At 42.0% G+C, this 14,817-nt stretch overlaps 3 protein-coding genes across 4 annotated transcripts; 2 read left to right on the top strand and 1 right to left on the bottom strand.

The window, feature by feature from the left end:
* The first annotated feature begins 3,287 nt into the window (after positions 1-3,287).
* Positions 3,288-4,683, top strand: LOC116259590 (gibberellin 20-oxidase-like protein). The gene is made up of 2 exons (XM_031637446.2): positions 3,288-3,716; positions 4,047-4,683. The coding sequence occupies exons 1-2, from the start codon at positions 3,358-3,360 to the stop codon at positions 4,681-4,683; spliced, it is 996 nt and encodes a 331-aa protein (XP_031493306.1). The 5' UTR covers positions 3,288-3,357.
* A 2,243-nt stretch (positions 4,684-6,926) lies between these two features.
* LOC116259137 (cell number regulator 2-like) lies at positions 6,927-14,667 on the bottom strand. 2 transcript variants are annotated; one of them, XM_050078993.1, is made up of 6 exons: positions 14,279-14,667; positions 14,063-14,183; positions 8,154-8,461; positions 7,991-8,062; positions 7,575-7,787; positions 6,927-7,199 (listed from the first exon to the last, which is right to left on the bottom strand). In XM_050078993.1, exons 3-6 carry the CDS (start codon positions 8,377-8,379, stop codon positions 7,123-7,125), a joined length of 588 nt encoding a protein of 195 aa, XP_049934950.1. In that variant the 5' UTR covers positions 8,380-8,461; positions 14,063-14,183; positions 14,279-14,667; the 3' UTR covers positions 6,927-7,122. The 2 variants fall into 2 exon arrangements, with proteins under 2 accessions (XP_049934950.1, XP_031492651.1); XM_031636791.2 differs by having other exon boundaries at positions 14,063-14,667.
* LOC116259591 (uncharacterized) lies at positions 12,912-13,860 on the top strand. Its single transcript, XM_031637449.1, has 2 exons — positions 12,912-13,520; positions 13,615-13,860. Exons 1-2 carry the CDS (start codon positions 12,912-12,914, stop codon positions 13,858-13,860), a joined length of 855 nt encoding a protein of 284 aa, XP_031493309.1.
* Positions 14,668-14,817: the final 150 nt, after the last annotated feature.

The following is a 14,817-nucleotide window of genomic DNA, read 5'->3' on the forward strand; positions in this document are numbered from 1 at the left end:
AGGTAAGGAAGATTGGCTAGAATAAGTTTGTAAAATTATTAGATAACGTGTGATACTGGCCATGGTCTTTGTTAGCTCTGGACTCGTCTCACGTAAGTCAATAAAATCTCAAATTATTAGTTACTTTTTCTCCATAGAAAAAAATATTTTTCTTATGTTAAAAGAGAAATTACTTAATTAAATTGTTGAAATTTTGATCATATCCTGAGTTAAGTCGCCTACCACTTCCTTTCCTAGGACGCCCTTTCGCTTATGGGATAAACGGCATCACGAAGCATCATAGTTGGATGATCAGCTGCATTCCAAATGAAGAGACCCTTTAACAGATGTCGGCACGGCCTGATCTGCGCCGTCCATGGAACCAGAGGATATCATAAGGTGCTTGCTGGTGCATCAAAAACCAGTCTTGGACCCTTGAGCGGATGGAGGAAGAGAGAGGAGAAAGCTTCGGTCATCGCTCGACTTGCTCACGCGGTGTTTGCAGGTGGCACTTGCAACATTTGAGTAATTATTAAGCCACGAAAGGCTGCTGTCATTCCAAGTGAAGCCGTTCCCTTTGTTAACAACCAAAACGGGCTGTATGTTGTGCGTCTCCCACGCTATCAATTTCTTGCAACCAAGTTAATATTGTCGCGATTACTATGAGGAATGTTTTGCTTCATTTTTACAAAAATGCAGCGTGTTAAGAAGTTCGATGTGGTGCCTAGGGAAGTGGACAGTTCTGGGGATACGACTCCCCCATGCATACACTATATAATGGAAATTAATGAACAACTTATGTCATTTTCTAACACCAGAAATTAAACCAAGATGTGCAATTTAATTGCATCCTCAGGTGCATGATCAAACCTCGTGGTCAACAACTTGCTTTAATTTAAGGCCTACACCTGTTTAGGCTTGCGTAAAAGGTGGGACACCATGAATCGTTTTCAACTTCGACTACTTTTTTATGGCCAAAGCCCAATCCATTCAGCAAGCGGTCAACAGAGCGAGAGAAATAGGAATTTATGCAGGCGGGGTGTGAAGCTAATGATGCAAAAGTGAGCCTCCAGCCATTGAAGCGTGTCCCTTACTCACTGTTTTTGTTGGCTCTGAAGAATACAGAGAATGGGAGCTTCCCCATGGGACATTGGGAAACCCTGTGTGAGAAAAGCTTTCTGTAATCAGTTTTTGGTCTGCCTTCTTCTTTTAAGGCGTCTGGTCTCACTAGAGACTAATTTGTGTGTGTGTACTTAACTTTTTGCTAATAAAATCTTCAAGAACCTACCCTGCAGGTGTTTTCCTGAAATCTCAGTTCATTGCACCAACCTCCTTGAAGCTTTCAACCTCTCTATAGATAGCTATGGGAAATATATTAATGTTGAGTTGCACCGACTACGTAGGAGGAAGCAGGTTTTACGCGAGATGCAACAAAGCGAGTTACTTTTCTCATGAATTTGGACCGAAAATCGATAAACGTATTGCTACAATTTTTTCCATCTAGGAGTAACCTTAAAAATTAAACTTTTGGAACATAAGAGAACGCAATTTATATATGCGATTGTGTGGCACCTGACCGACGCTCTCTTTTCCACTTGGTGGGTCTCGTCTGTCGATCGCTTCATCAATAGTCTGCTCTTTCTAATTGGTTTTCGTATTCTTCCGTTGATGTACAAATCTTCGGTTATAATCAACAATGAATGACTTGGTGACGGCATTATTTTGTTACCAAACCAAATGAGAAGTAGTATTTGCTGATTAACTCATAGTGGATTAGTTTTTGGTGTGGATCCGACAAGTTACAGAAGCTGAGAAACTTCCTTTCGATTTGTTCTAAGCCATGTTAAAGGTATATATTGTGCATGTGAACCGCTCGATATGTTCTGAATATATTCTTTTATTCTCGTCACAACGTGTGACCACAAACTTAAGAATCTGATCGTGGTTATATACAGATATAGATGCTGAAAGAAAGAACATGCGTATGATGGTGAGGAGCACGGGATCTATCAAACGAAGTAGTATCCATTGTGTGGGCTCCACAATAATTAATGGGACCCATGAACTGATCATTACTGTACTGTGATTGGTGAGGTACCATAGAATTACTTGGTTCGAGCCATTCTATAAGTTAGAATTCTATGGGCACTAAAGCATATGACAATCATTTCAAATGTTTTATGTATTTCTGCTTCAATACTAAAGTTTCAGTTGCTGTAGAATAAAAAGAAACATGATCCCGACGTCTTTTCTTCGTCCAAATGGAATTTCCATTTAGCAGGCCAAAAGATTCACGCAGATCACGAAAAAAGGAAGATATACTATGTGCAAGATGGCGTTTGATCTCAGCCGTGCGTCCTACCAATGCATCTCGATGGCTAGAATCACATGCACATATGAGTCGGTGAGAATATGGATTGTTCCTAGCAATATCCAGATGTATTTCTTTGTAATGTCTGGAATGAACAGGAAACATGGTGCAGTGCTAAAGTATTGAACTCAAAGTACAGGCCATGTAGCAATATATCAAGTGCGGAATTGATTGACTTGGGAATAGTATATTATATATGTCACGGGCATGACGCGAACCCCGGTAAGCATGCAAGTGGTTTTCTTTCATAGATCTCTGTGATGAACATCAGAGAATGAGCTATCTCTACGTATGGGAAACACGGTTTTCTATGCGTTTTCATGTAATAGTCTTCAGAGATAGTATTTTCTCACCTATGAGGTACTGGCCGGAATTTGAAGAAACAGGCTTTCCCTGAGGCCGGCCGACCTGAATAAAATCAGGTCTATTAGACTAACTGTGAAGGCGAATTAAAGTTCGTTTGTAGGGGATGAGGTTTGCATCTTTCAATGACATAAGCCACAACCATCATGGCTTACAAGGAAACTCAAGAACACAAAATTGAGGCTTGATCTAAGGTTTTCAACTAAGGGTTTTCTTTTTTCCTCTTTCCTTTTCAACTTCCGTATGCTCAGGCGATCAAGAGGGCAATCAGGACTCTTAAGTCCCATTTTGCCAAAACAGAGACGAAAAGCCTTTTTTGGAGGAATTTTGTAATTTTTCCTGTAGATTAATTAACAGTCTGACTTTTCCCCTCATACTTAACGTGCACCCCAACTCCAAGCAAGCGACCATTATACTTCCCCACCTTTTTGTGTGTATCCGTGTGCGTGTAGTGCTGAGGGGGAGAATTCTCAGTTGACTGACAATGGAGGATGTTGCTTCACCTCTAAGAACTGCTCGAGTTTAAAGACCCCTCGGCTGTACAATCTCCGAATGATAGTGGCACTAATTAACCTGTAAACACCTCTCTTTCTCTTCTCTCCCTCTTTCTCTCTCTGTGTGAATCCTCCCTCTTCGATTCGCGGATGACCGCACCTGAAGCTCAACCTGAATTCCCTCTGATAATGGACATGTCGAAGCCCTTAGAGGAGACAGACCTGGCCAGCCTCTATTATACATGCCAAGAATGGGGTATCTTCCTGGTAGCCAATCATGGCATACCAATGGAGGTCCCAGACAAGGTGTACTCCCTCTCTAAGCCCCTATTTAACTTTCCTTTCCAAGCAAAGAGGAAGATTGGACCTGGCTCCACTTTCAGAAGCTACACGCCCCCCTTCGTCGTCTCTCCCTTTTTCGAAAGCATTCGCGTTAATGGCCCCGACTTTGGTGCCTCTGCTACCAACTGGTCATCTGCTCTCGTCGGTGAACCTCAACTGGAGTTATGGTAGTATCATCACGATGGCAATGGCTATTTCTCATTTTCTTTTGTTCTTTTCAATTTTTTCTGTCGTAAGATTGGGTCTGCGACCTAAAGACCTGTTCATTTTGGTCTCAAATTAAAGATGCATATATACATGTCCATGTCTTTAGAGATCATGTAGGTTACATTCATGTGATCAGTATCTAAGAAAACGATTTTAACGTTTCATTTTTGAATTTCTTTGCACAAGATAAATTCCATTTATAGGCAGTTATGATTCTTTATATGCACTTTTGGTATATTTAATTGTTTCTTAGGATCATGAAGAATGAACGCTTAATTTTCACTTGGCAGCGAAGCATTGGGAGAGTATGGAGCGAAGCTGCAGGAACTAGCAAAGAGAATCGTCTCCATGTTGCTTGCAAGCCTGGGAGATGGAATGAAGAAGGCCCACGAATCTGAATTTGCTAGATGTCATGGGTATCTCAGGATCAACAATTACATCCCACCCGATGGTGATTGTGTGGAATTTGAAGGGCTTGGAATGCACACTGACATGAGCTGCATCACCATTGTTTACCAGGATCAAATCGGTGGCCTAAAAGCTAGAGCAAATTCCGGTGAATGGGTCGACATAGAGCCACGAGAAGGTGTATTAGCGGTGAACATCGGGGACATGCTTCGAGCTTGGTCCAATGGGAAACTCAGAGCATCAGAACATAAGGTGGTCTTGAAAGCTTCCACAGGTAGGCTGTCCATGGCTTTCTTCTGGTCCTTTGAGGATGAGAAGGTCATTTGGGCACCTGAGGAAATGGTAGGGAAAGGTTTCCCGAGGGTTTATAAACCATTTCTCTGTTTGGATTACGTAAAATTCCGAGAGGAAGGTGGTGACTGTGAAGATTTTGACAGAGTTGGAATTACTGTCGACGACTTCGCAAGGATCAGAGATCAGGAATATAGTAATTCACAGACAGAGAAGATACAACTGTAGTATGAATGCTGGCTATGTACTTTGGGAAATTAAATTACAATAAAAAAAACTTTATTAATTTCTCTGTGATGTCTGCCATGGTTGTGCACTAAGTTCCTGTCTTGCTCTTCCGGTTGTAGGCTGTGAAGAATCGTTACCTCAGGACGTTCAAGAACGCGAAGGGTTAAGTTATTTCCTTAGAAAGTGGTGCTTTTATGTAACTAGAATTCAACTCAAACAGTGGACTTTTAGAGTCAAACGGATTTTCATATAAAATCAACCGTTCCTCCACGTGACTAGCATACCAAATTGTGTCAGACTGGACCCGAATCCAGTTTTACCAATTCAGATGGCCGGCTAGGCATCTGGCCGGCCCGACCCAGTCGGACCTGGGTTTGGGCCAGGAAAAACCTGGCTCGTGCCGATAGGCTGACCCGGCAACAGCCCGGCTCGGCCCGACTCCAGCCCCCTCCTCTGTCTCCCTCTCTGCTCCCGCTCCCTCTTCGCTCCCCCCCTCTCTCTCTCTCCCCCCTCGCCCTCTCCCTCTTCGCTCCCCCTCTCCCTTTCCCTCTCCCTCCTCCTCCGTCTCCCTCGCCGCTCCCCCTCCTCATCCATCCCCCTCTCCGCCATCGTTCATCGATTTCTACCTGGCGACCGAAGGGGGGAGGGAGGGCCGGGGGGAAAGGGGGTCGAGGAGGGGGAAAGCTGGAAAGGGGGTCGGTGGGGCAGGCCGGGCCGGGTAAGGCTGAGCGGCTCGACGGGTCAGGCCCAGGCCGAGACCCTGGCTATTGGGCCGGGGCCGAGACCCAAGCTATCGGGCCTGGCCCGGGCCAGGCTCGTTGGGCCGCTCAGCCTGGCCCAGCCATGCCCAGGCCTACCCGCTAAGTATCTTGGAAGATGCAGGAAGGGTAAAGGCTTTCGCCCTCTTGGAATCAAACTTTCCATGTACACTGATTATTGATGCTTCTTACCTTGTTGGTTTGTAATATTGATGCTTCTTACCTTGTTGGTTTGTAATATGCTTTTTTTGCTTTTATAAGAGGAGGCATTTGTTTATATACACTGGAACTCCGATCAATTTTGTTCATCGAGCATGCACTAGAGCGGAACATATAACTTATGATACCATCTCTTGACACAAGTGCATTTGGCCGCAGTTAGATCTGTGGGAGCTGATCTGCTACTGATGCTAGGCTAATGCTAGGCTAGATGTAAACTCAAGAGTTGACCAAGCATAAGCTTAAAATCAAACTATGTAAACCATACGATATTAATTTTTGTAAATTTTATATGGCAAAATTTATTTTTTTTGAAAACTCAGGTAGAGCTATGGCCCCTGGCTCCACCATGCATATATAAGTAAACAAGTAAACAACCATGCATAGACCCAGAGTTGTCAATGTCATAGTTGGTCACATCCTAAGAACTTTCTATATGTACATTATATTGGCAAGCCAATTAAACGATATTGAACCGACACAATTTTAAAGTTAAATTACTTTTGATTTTTTATTATTTTAAAACAGCATTGTTTTAACTATTTTTAATAAAAAAGAAAATAATCAAAACAAATTTGGGAGACATGATAATTAGAGCCGCACACAAACCAAGTCACACCGATCCAGCTCGGACTCAAACAAGTTTCAGAGTTCCAAAGAATAAGCTCAAGGTCGGGTCGACCATACACTGCTCGAATTGGACTCGCGTAACTAATTTATGTTAACATGTGACTTGTTCTCTTTCTAGCGTTTAACTCATCGACTAGTTCAACTATAACGAACCAGTTTTACGCAGCGGAGCCAAGCGGTCGAGTTCTTACAACTCGACTCATTCAACATTTCGAATATAAATTTAGTCTCAAGCTCGGCTCATTAAGATTTTCAAGCGAATTGGATTTTGAGCCCGAATGCTTGGGTGACCTCTGCAGCCCTCACGATCATAATCACATTGGCGCGGAGAGGAATTACCAAGAATTTTACCTCTTCACCGTAACATTATTATCAGTCAAAGCCCGCTGCACCAACCGAGAAGGCTGATAATATTAATAATATTGGAGGATGGAAGGATTTTCGTTCTCTAATGTCAGATTCGACCACTTTTCGTTGCAAGTGGTTGAACGCTACTAGCTAACTGAGAAAGGTCGCCCTGGGATATGAGGAACACTTCACGAATGTTCAATGAACTTGTTCCGAGGAGCACATTTATGAGATGAGACAATAGGCATCAAGAAAATTTTGCGAGCGTTCTTCCTCCAAACTGCCCCTACCAGTCACTCACTATATTAATACATGGACATCAATCAAAAAGGGAAAAGCCACTAAGAAGAATTTGTCCAAACTAAAAACCAAATCCTTTACAGAAGCCAACTCATAATGTAGTAGCAGTCTCGTTCCTTTGTAGAACAAATGGGCAATCATACTTTTCTCGCTTTCAATCTACATTTGAATTGTTCAAGAACCTTTATCGAATCATTCCTTGTCCCATTACTGGTGGCGTGGTGATCGCACGGTTCTGCCTCTCCACATTTGCTTGCCATCCTTCAAAATTCAGAAACAAAAGATCAATACCTCAGTGGGATCATTATAGCGGACGATGTGGTGATAATGGAGCCAGTTGCCCAAGCCGTTCGGTATGGGTTAGTCATGAAAAGTTAAAAATACGTTTCATAATTCGCAACCCAAACTAAAAAGGAATTCGAACTGCAGAAATTGGAGAGCAACCACTAAAAAAATCTAAATGAAAGGGAATAAGGCTTCTTCGGGAATGTGACAACATGGGACAGTCCCCTTGACAGTCGCGCCATCTTCACGTGGGCGCCGTCCAGAAGCTGAACCAGAGTCATTTGACTCGCAGCGCAGGGACATAACTCGAAGTTCAGGGAAAGAGAAAGAGAGGGAAAGGGAAGTTGGTACCTATAGGCAAGTCGAAACCGCGATTCTTGAGCTCCCTGTACTCCTGGCAGAGGGCGCAGGGCTCGCAGAGGAAGTGGGCGAGGCAGTCAGCAAGAGGCGACTCCACCAGACCGTATTGAGCCCTCAGCTTCGATCGGTAGACGCAGGAGTAGAGGCACGCCAGCCCCGTCGACAACATTATCAGCCCATACAGCGACCCAGCCGCTCCGCACGCTGCACTCAGTATTGTCATGTACAGAAGCAGCCAATAGGAACATGAAAGAGGAAGCAACAGAAAGAAGCAACAAACTGTCTAATTATTATTAATGCAGAAACAACAGACGCCGAAATCAATCATCCTGTCGAACTCTAAATCCACAGAAGAAATAAAAGAAACGGAAGAGGGAGGGAGAGAAGAATTTTATTAAGCGACATACGTGTTGAGCCTCTGTCGACGATCTCTGCAATCTGACCGAATGTAATGCACGGGCAGCAGCAGGTTATCAAACCTTTGAAAAATAGGGAAACAACGAAAGAAGAAACTCAGAGGGAGAGACATACAGACGGGCAAAGAGAGAGAGAGAGAGAAAGATTTCTTACAGTTGGAGGGATCGTCAAAGCAGTGGCATAAGCCCGTCGACCATGGTCCGCTGGCGCTTGGGTGAGGCGGAGCAGGGAGGATGGGGCCAGGAAGTCGGTGGCCATATTGCTGAGAAGGGCAGGCGGTGGGGAAGCCGGTGACTGGATTAGGATGGCAAATGACCGATGGGTTAGGAGGTGCTGAGGGTACCGGTGGCCATTTCTCGCCGCTCTGTTGGGGATACATTCTGTTCGCCGGAGATGGACAGAGAGACCAAGCGATCCTCCCCTTCTCGTTTTTAATGAAGGAAGCCAGAAGCAGGCGGTGGCTTAGCAACAAAGTATTGTATAAGTACATATTTTCTCAAACCTTGAAACTAACGCAATATACAAAGTCTTGGTCCAAATTTCAAAACTACAGCACGCTTTTTTATTTTCTATTTTTGTTTGCATCTGTAGCAAGATACCATCGGCGTTAGAATCATCTGCACATGCATCGCACGGAGTGGATGATACCTGTACACGACTGTAAGTAGAAAAGTATTTATAACTCCATACAAAGAGTGTATAAATGCACAACTGAAAGAGAAATAAAGCGAAGCTTGCCCCTTTCTGCTCTCTATCTTCCGCTCTCTGTTTTAACTGATTTGTGAGTTGCAGAGTATAGCAAGTTGGAGTATAGCAGGTGGATTTAACATGCTATCGGAGCTTTGAAAGTCCACCAGAGGAGGATCGAAGCATGGAGAACTCAATCCGTAAGTCTAGATTCAAATTGGCGTTACAAAAACAATTGGAAACTGGATCGATCCTCCATGAGAAATCCTTTCCAGAATGTCCAAAAAGTGAAGAAGGAACCCGATCCAGCCTTGTATGTGGGACGAGTTAGCTCAACACCATCTGCTAACTAACGACACCCTGAAGCAAACACCAGAGGAAGATAAGGTTTTCAGACTACTCGTGGGTTTGGGATAGGAGTTGGAACATGATAGAAGTCAAATTTTGATGATGTGTCCGTTACCGTCATTCAACAATGTCTGCTCGATCATTAGAGGGAGGAAACAAGAAAGAAATTGATGGCCAGAGAACTCTGAAAACACTGTTTCAAGCAGGCTCATATAAACGTACGGTGAAGACTCAATTTTTTTTTAATATAAATAATAAGAAAAGTAACATTGAGTCGATCAAAACTAAATCAAATCAAACATTTATTGATTTCATCAATAAAAACACTTGTACCTAAACAACTAAAATAAACATAAGCTAAAAATCGACACAGTGTCTAGATTGTCAATGCTCGTCTATCACAAGACTGAGGTCATCACTCCAAGAGACAAAATCTATCAAGAACTACCTGTAGAGATAAAAAAAAATGTCAGAATTCTTCTGAAAAAATCCAGTCATGAATGGAATATGATCCAACAAAATAATATTTGATTTTGTAAAACAAATTTCTCTAAGAACCTGATGATTCACAACCATAAGTCTCCAAATCTTTACACATATTAGAATTACGTTTCATTATAAAAAACGAGGTGTGCATAACCTCCAAATATTCGTAGACTTCCAACCATGACCTATCATTACAATGAGTATGGTCATTGTGCCGAACAACAACAGAAATCTCTGTGGGCACTCACGGGCAGAACAAAACATATCTTCACCAAGCGATCCAACAGATCGAGGGTAACCTGCATTGAAGCCTCCTAAGATATCTAAGATCGTCGCTGCAGCAGTAGGGTTCCTTTAGGAACCCGGGATGAGGGACCAGGACACGCTTTGCTCTCCAACAAAAACAGCAAAATTCCAGGCCCTTGTGCCTCAATACCCTGTGGGTCCTACAATGCAGACAGAAGAGTGTGCGTCAACAGTGAGTTCAAGCGCACCACTACCTCCTGAGACGAAACCAAACACTGGGCAAAATACAAGCTCGCACTCGCATACACCAAAGCATACACAATCCATGTTTCGCCTACAAAATTTGAATGTGAGAGTTTATCATCACTAGACATCGCCTAGTGCCTCTCACAAAACGGAAATCAGGCTCGGTTTCCTAAACATAATCAATAAGCAATTTTTTAACTTAATTTAACGGCAACAAAGCAAAGTCGAATTAACATACATCAATACAAAGTATATCATATTTAAGAAACCTCAAATAATAAGATTATAATCATCATTTAGAAACAAGAAATTTACATTTAAATTTCCAGAACGTTGTTATTATTGTGTATTTAATTTCAGAACCTTTTTTCTAATATTTTGAAGCAACTCAGGGTACCAAGGAGTAATAATACATAACATTACGGTTTTCTTTTGAAATTACAAACAAATCTATAAAATCCCTCTCTTTGAAATTTTTAAGAACTTCAGGGTATTAATTCATAACTTCAAATAAAATATCTGATTATTGCTGTAAATAACTTTCGCAAACCACTTTTTGAAGATGTTTTTAGCAAAAACGTTTCGGTGGAACCCTAATCTTTTTCATTTCTTCGCCCGTTTTTGCTAACAAATCTATAAAAACCCTCTCTTTGAAATTTTTAAGAACTTGAGGGTATTAATTCATAATTTCAAATAAAATATCTAATTATTGCTGTAAATAACTTTCGCAAGCCACTTTTTGAAGATGTTTTTAGTAAAAACGTTGCAGCATGAATTGCTTAAAATTATAACAGCTTATTCGAGAATTTTGCTAATAAGGTGGACCAATTATGAATCGGCCGAACCCTAATCTTTTTCATTTCGACCGTTCTTCCATAACAAATACCAAAGAGAGATTTCTCCTTCTCCCGCGAGCTCCGGCATTGGGTTTCCACAGCTGCCCACCGTCCGAGACGCCCTCAACCGTTGTCGCTTTCTTCTCCCCTCTCGTTTTTCAGCCGTTGTGACGAGGAGGAACCGACATAGAAAGAGGAACGACAAGAGGATGATGTTGTGTTCTCCTTTTTCCCCAAATCGCCTTTGCCACCATCCCGAACGAGGCGACTCTTTCTTTCAATCGGTCAAGCGACTGGTCCTGCTCGTCGGTAAAGCCTAATGTATTTCCTTCCTTCCCTCATATTTCTGTGTTGATTTTACACTTGATATATGTCGAGCAGGGCAGGCTTTGCCCTTTGTCGATGTTTTACCGGATGGCTCTTCCCTTTTTTTTTTTTTTTTTTTGATGTAATTTTTCTGTTCTAAAATTTCCAACGGCAGCTATCTCATACATGTCTGCTCGGTTTTAATGTTGATTCCTATGTCACAATGGTATGGAAACGGTACGGATACGGAGTATGGCTACTGGTACGGCGTTTTTGTAAATCTTGGTACGGTGACTATTATATATAATTAATTCACAAGTGATGACAAAAATGTTCATTTTCGTTATGATAAAAAGCTTCAAACAATGAAAATGCCAACAAAAAGAGGTTACAAGTAAAAAAACAAAAAAAAAACTTTATTTTAGTTATAATATCGTTTGGATCTGGTTTCAAATCATGAAAATGCCAACAAAAAGAGGTTGCAAGTAAAAAAAAACAAAAAAAAGCTTTATTTTAGTTATAATATAGTTCGGATCTGGTTTCAGAACGTGAAAATGCCAACAAAAAGAGGCTGCAAGTAAAAAAAACAAAAAAAAACTTTATTTTAGTTATAATACAATTTGAATATGGTTTCGATTCAAAACCAGATCCAAACGTACCATGCCATACCGGCAGCGTATTGGTACTGCCGTACCGGTGTAGCGTACCACTGTGACATAGGTTGATTCTCAACTCGGTTACTCACAGATGAAATGATAAGAGAAAAACAAAGATGGAATGATAAAGAGAAAAACAAAGGGAAACACTTAATCTAGGCATATGAATTTATAGATTCCCTATTATAACATGCATAAAACTATATCAGAAATCAAACAGAAATACCACATGCATATGTATCTATAAGAACTCAAAATACAAAGACTTCATGCATGAATGACTGAAAATCCCCATACCTGTGAAAATCTAAGATGGCTTCTCGTCAGCCACTTTGCCTCTAGTTTATTTTCAGCAGCCACCAATCTCAATCCCAACAAGAGAGCAAGAATGAGGACGTTTCTCTCACGTTCTCTCTCTCTCTCTCTCAATTTCTCTTTTGCTGGACTCTCTCGTTTAAGGCCACAGCAAAATAAGTGATTAATTGTTGTAAGATAGGGTTAAATACACCCTCTACAAGCAGTGGCGGAGCCAGAAATTTTTGGCTATGGGGCAGTAGTATATAGTACATAGCTATTGAACATGTGAAGACATGACCTCTTTGATTGAGGATAAAAACCAGACCTCTTAAGCTTCCTATCTATGGAGCCCACTTTGATTAAGGTTGAAAACCAGACCTCTTAAGTACTTGTTAAAAATATAAATATTCTGCAATGTTTATAAACACTAAAATAAAACAAGTCTTAATTCAAAGCACATTACCTCCAGCCAACAATTACACATGTTGGAACTAAAGCAAAAACAAATTAGAAATAAAATGAGTAAATAAGATCCTAATTTAATTAAAACTCAATAGGAACAGATCCGACATCTGTCCTAGACACAAACACTATTCTAAAAAAATTCAAGAAAACTTGCATATATTAACTTGGAGGGAAGAGAGATAGGCCATAGTCACAACTCACAAGGCTGCCACCAGTATGTCCCTCTTCTTTTATCAATTAGTGTATATATATATATACAGATAGTACACAAACAATTGGGAAAATATGATCATCCTACTTAGACCCAACCTACCAGCCATTGGCATTAACGCATATAGATGAAGATCGGTCTGGCACAAGCTGATCAATCTTCCCTCATCATCAGAACTGGTGGCGATGTTGAAATTATTCCGGACAGGGAAGAGGCTGGAAATGGTGATGCCAAGGCTCTTAAACGCAAATGGGCGATCATGGAAAATCAATTCTCAGGCAGTGGTGATCAGGGAATTGAAGAAGTCCAATTTGAGCAGCAAAGCAATATTGAAACACCTGAGGTAACTGATGAGGATGCCAAAGATCTTAAGGATAAAGAGGAAGCTATAGAGAATGAGACTGTGGGCCATGGCGATCAGGGAACTGAAGAAATTCTTGGCCAATTTGAGCAGCAAAGCAATGTTGAAACACATGAGGTCACTCATGAAGATGCCAAAGATCTTAAGGATAAAAAGGAAGCTTTAGAGAATGAGACTGTGGGCCATGGCGATCAGGGAACTGAAGAAGATCTTGGACAATTTGAGCAGCAAAGCAGTATTGAAACACCTGAGGTCACTCATGAAGATGCCAAGGATCTTAAGGATAAAGAGGAAGCTATAGAGAATGAGACTGTGGGCCATGGCGCCCAGGGAACTGAAGAAAATCTTGGCCAATTTGAGCAGCAAAACAACACAGTAATACTCTCATTGGAAGGAGAGAATGAGAAGTGGATGACTGATGTGATTGACATTCCAAATAAGGTGAATCATTAATGACAAGGTGGAACAGGAAGATGCAGAGAATGCGAATGGGGAAGAGGATGATGTGAGAGAAATTGTCAGTGAAGAATTTTCTCAGAATAGTCAAACATGGAACCAGGACACAGTGGAACAGGAAGACACAAGCAAGAGGAACGTTGAAGAGGATGATGGAAGAGAAAGTGCGAGTGAACAGTTTTTTCAGAACAGTCAAACAGGGAACCATCACACTTTGGGACAAGAATATGCAACTCAGACCCAATGTTTGGTGATTTAGGTTGACAATTGAACGAAAACAGAAGCAAGACTAGCAAGTAATGCAAAACATGATAAATAAATATGTAAGGAAAAAAGCGTTGAGGCAAAACCGTTGAAAAGGGGAAAACAAATGAAAAGTGAAAACCCAACACCATTCAAGAAGAAACGATAATAACAATTCGTTCATGATTCAAGAAGAAGAAGAAGAAGCAGACTCTCACCACAGGAAGGCTTAGCTTGTCTCCCAGAAGACGTTCCCCAAAATCCCCACCCAACACGGCAACACCTTATTCCTCTGTTTCCCTCTCAAATTCCCAACGAAATCTGGGTGAAAGGCTGCAACTGCAACAAGTGGGAAAAGGAATTATATTTTTCCTTACAGAGAGAGAGGAGGAGAAGGGGAAAAAAGAAAAAGGAGTCAGAGCTGAAGCTGAAACCCTTGCTGGCTGCTGCTCCGCTGCGAGCCTGCGCCGCTGCGCGGTTGTGGGCCTGCAGCCTTGCCCTTCACTCGCCGGTTCGCCCCTTCGCCTTCGCGGCTTCACCCTTTGGCAGTTTTACTTTTGTCTTTCGGTTTCGAACTTTCGGGTGAATTTGGGCGGGCTGCAGGCAGACAGAATCAATAGGCCGAATTTGGGCGAACTTTCGGGTGAATTTGGGCGCCTTATGTTTTCTGGAGGCTGGAGCTGGATCAATTGCTGGACCCGATCCATGTTTGGCGTGGGCAGCATAGCGTGTAGATGGGCATGAGGCAGACCGACACTCCACTAAACTCGTGGAGTTTATTTGGCTGGCGTGGGCAGGCGCCCACGCCTGCCCCACGTTGGCTCCGCTACTGTCTACAAGACCTCCCTCCTTGCCATACGAGGGTTGAGTTTCACCTTTGCAGTTACAACCTCATCCTTATCTTTTCTATAAATATTTTCTTTATGATAAACTTGACAGTTTCAAAAGAAAATGGAAAGAGAAATATCGTGGG

Source organism: Nymphaea colorata, chromosome 8, assembly GCF_008831285.2.
Source record: "Nymphaea colorata isolate Beijing-Zhang1983 chromosome 8, ASM883128v2, whole genome shotgun sequence".
Taxonomy (NCBI): Eukaryota; Viridiplantae; Streptophyta; class Magnoliopsida; order Nymphaeales; family Nymphaeaceae; genus Nymphaea; species Nymphaea colorata.

What these genes read in the sequence shown, in the direction of transcription:
- LOC116259590 (XM_031637446.2), top strand. Translation starts at nt 3,358, where the DNA reads ATGACCGCACCTGAAGCTCAACCTGAATTCCCTCTGATAATGGACATG. An exon ending in GAACCTCAACTGGAGTTATG is followed by an intron (nt 3,717 to 4,046) that starts GTAGTATCATCA and finishes TTCACTTGGCAG; the next exon opens with CGAAGCATTGGGAGAGTATG.
- LOC116259137 (XM_050078993.1), bottom strand. Translation starts at nt 8,379, where the DNA reads ATGTATCCCCAACAGAGCGGCGAGAAATGGCCACCGGTACCCTCAGCA. An exon ending in CTTTGACGATCCCTCCAACT is followed by an intron (nt 8,063 to 8,153) that starts GTAAGAAATCTT and finishes TATTTTTCAAAG; the next exon opens with GTTTGATAACCTGCTGCTGC. An exon ending in CGGTTTCGACTTGCCTATAG is followed by an intron (nt 7,200 to 7,574) that starts GTACCAACTTCC and finishes TGAATTTTGAAG; the next exon opens with GATGGCAAGCAAATGTGGAG.
- LOC116259591 (XM_031637449.1), top strand. Translation starts at nt 12,912, where the DNA reads ATGAAGATCGGTCTGGCACAAGCTGATCAATCTTCCCTCATCATCAGA. An exon ending in TTGAGCAGCAAAACAACACA is followed by an intron (nt 13,521 to 13,614) that starts GTAATACTCTCA and finishes AAGGTGGAACAG; the next exon opens with GAAGATGCAGAGAATGCGAA.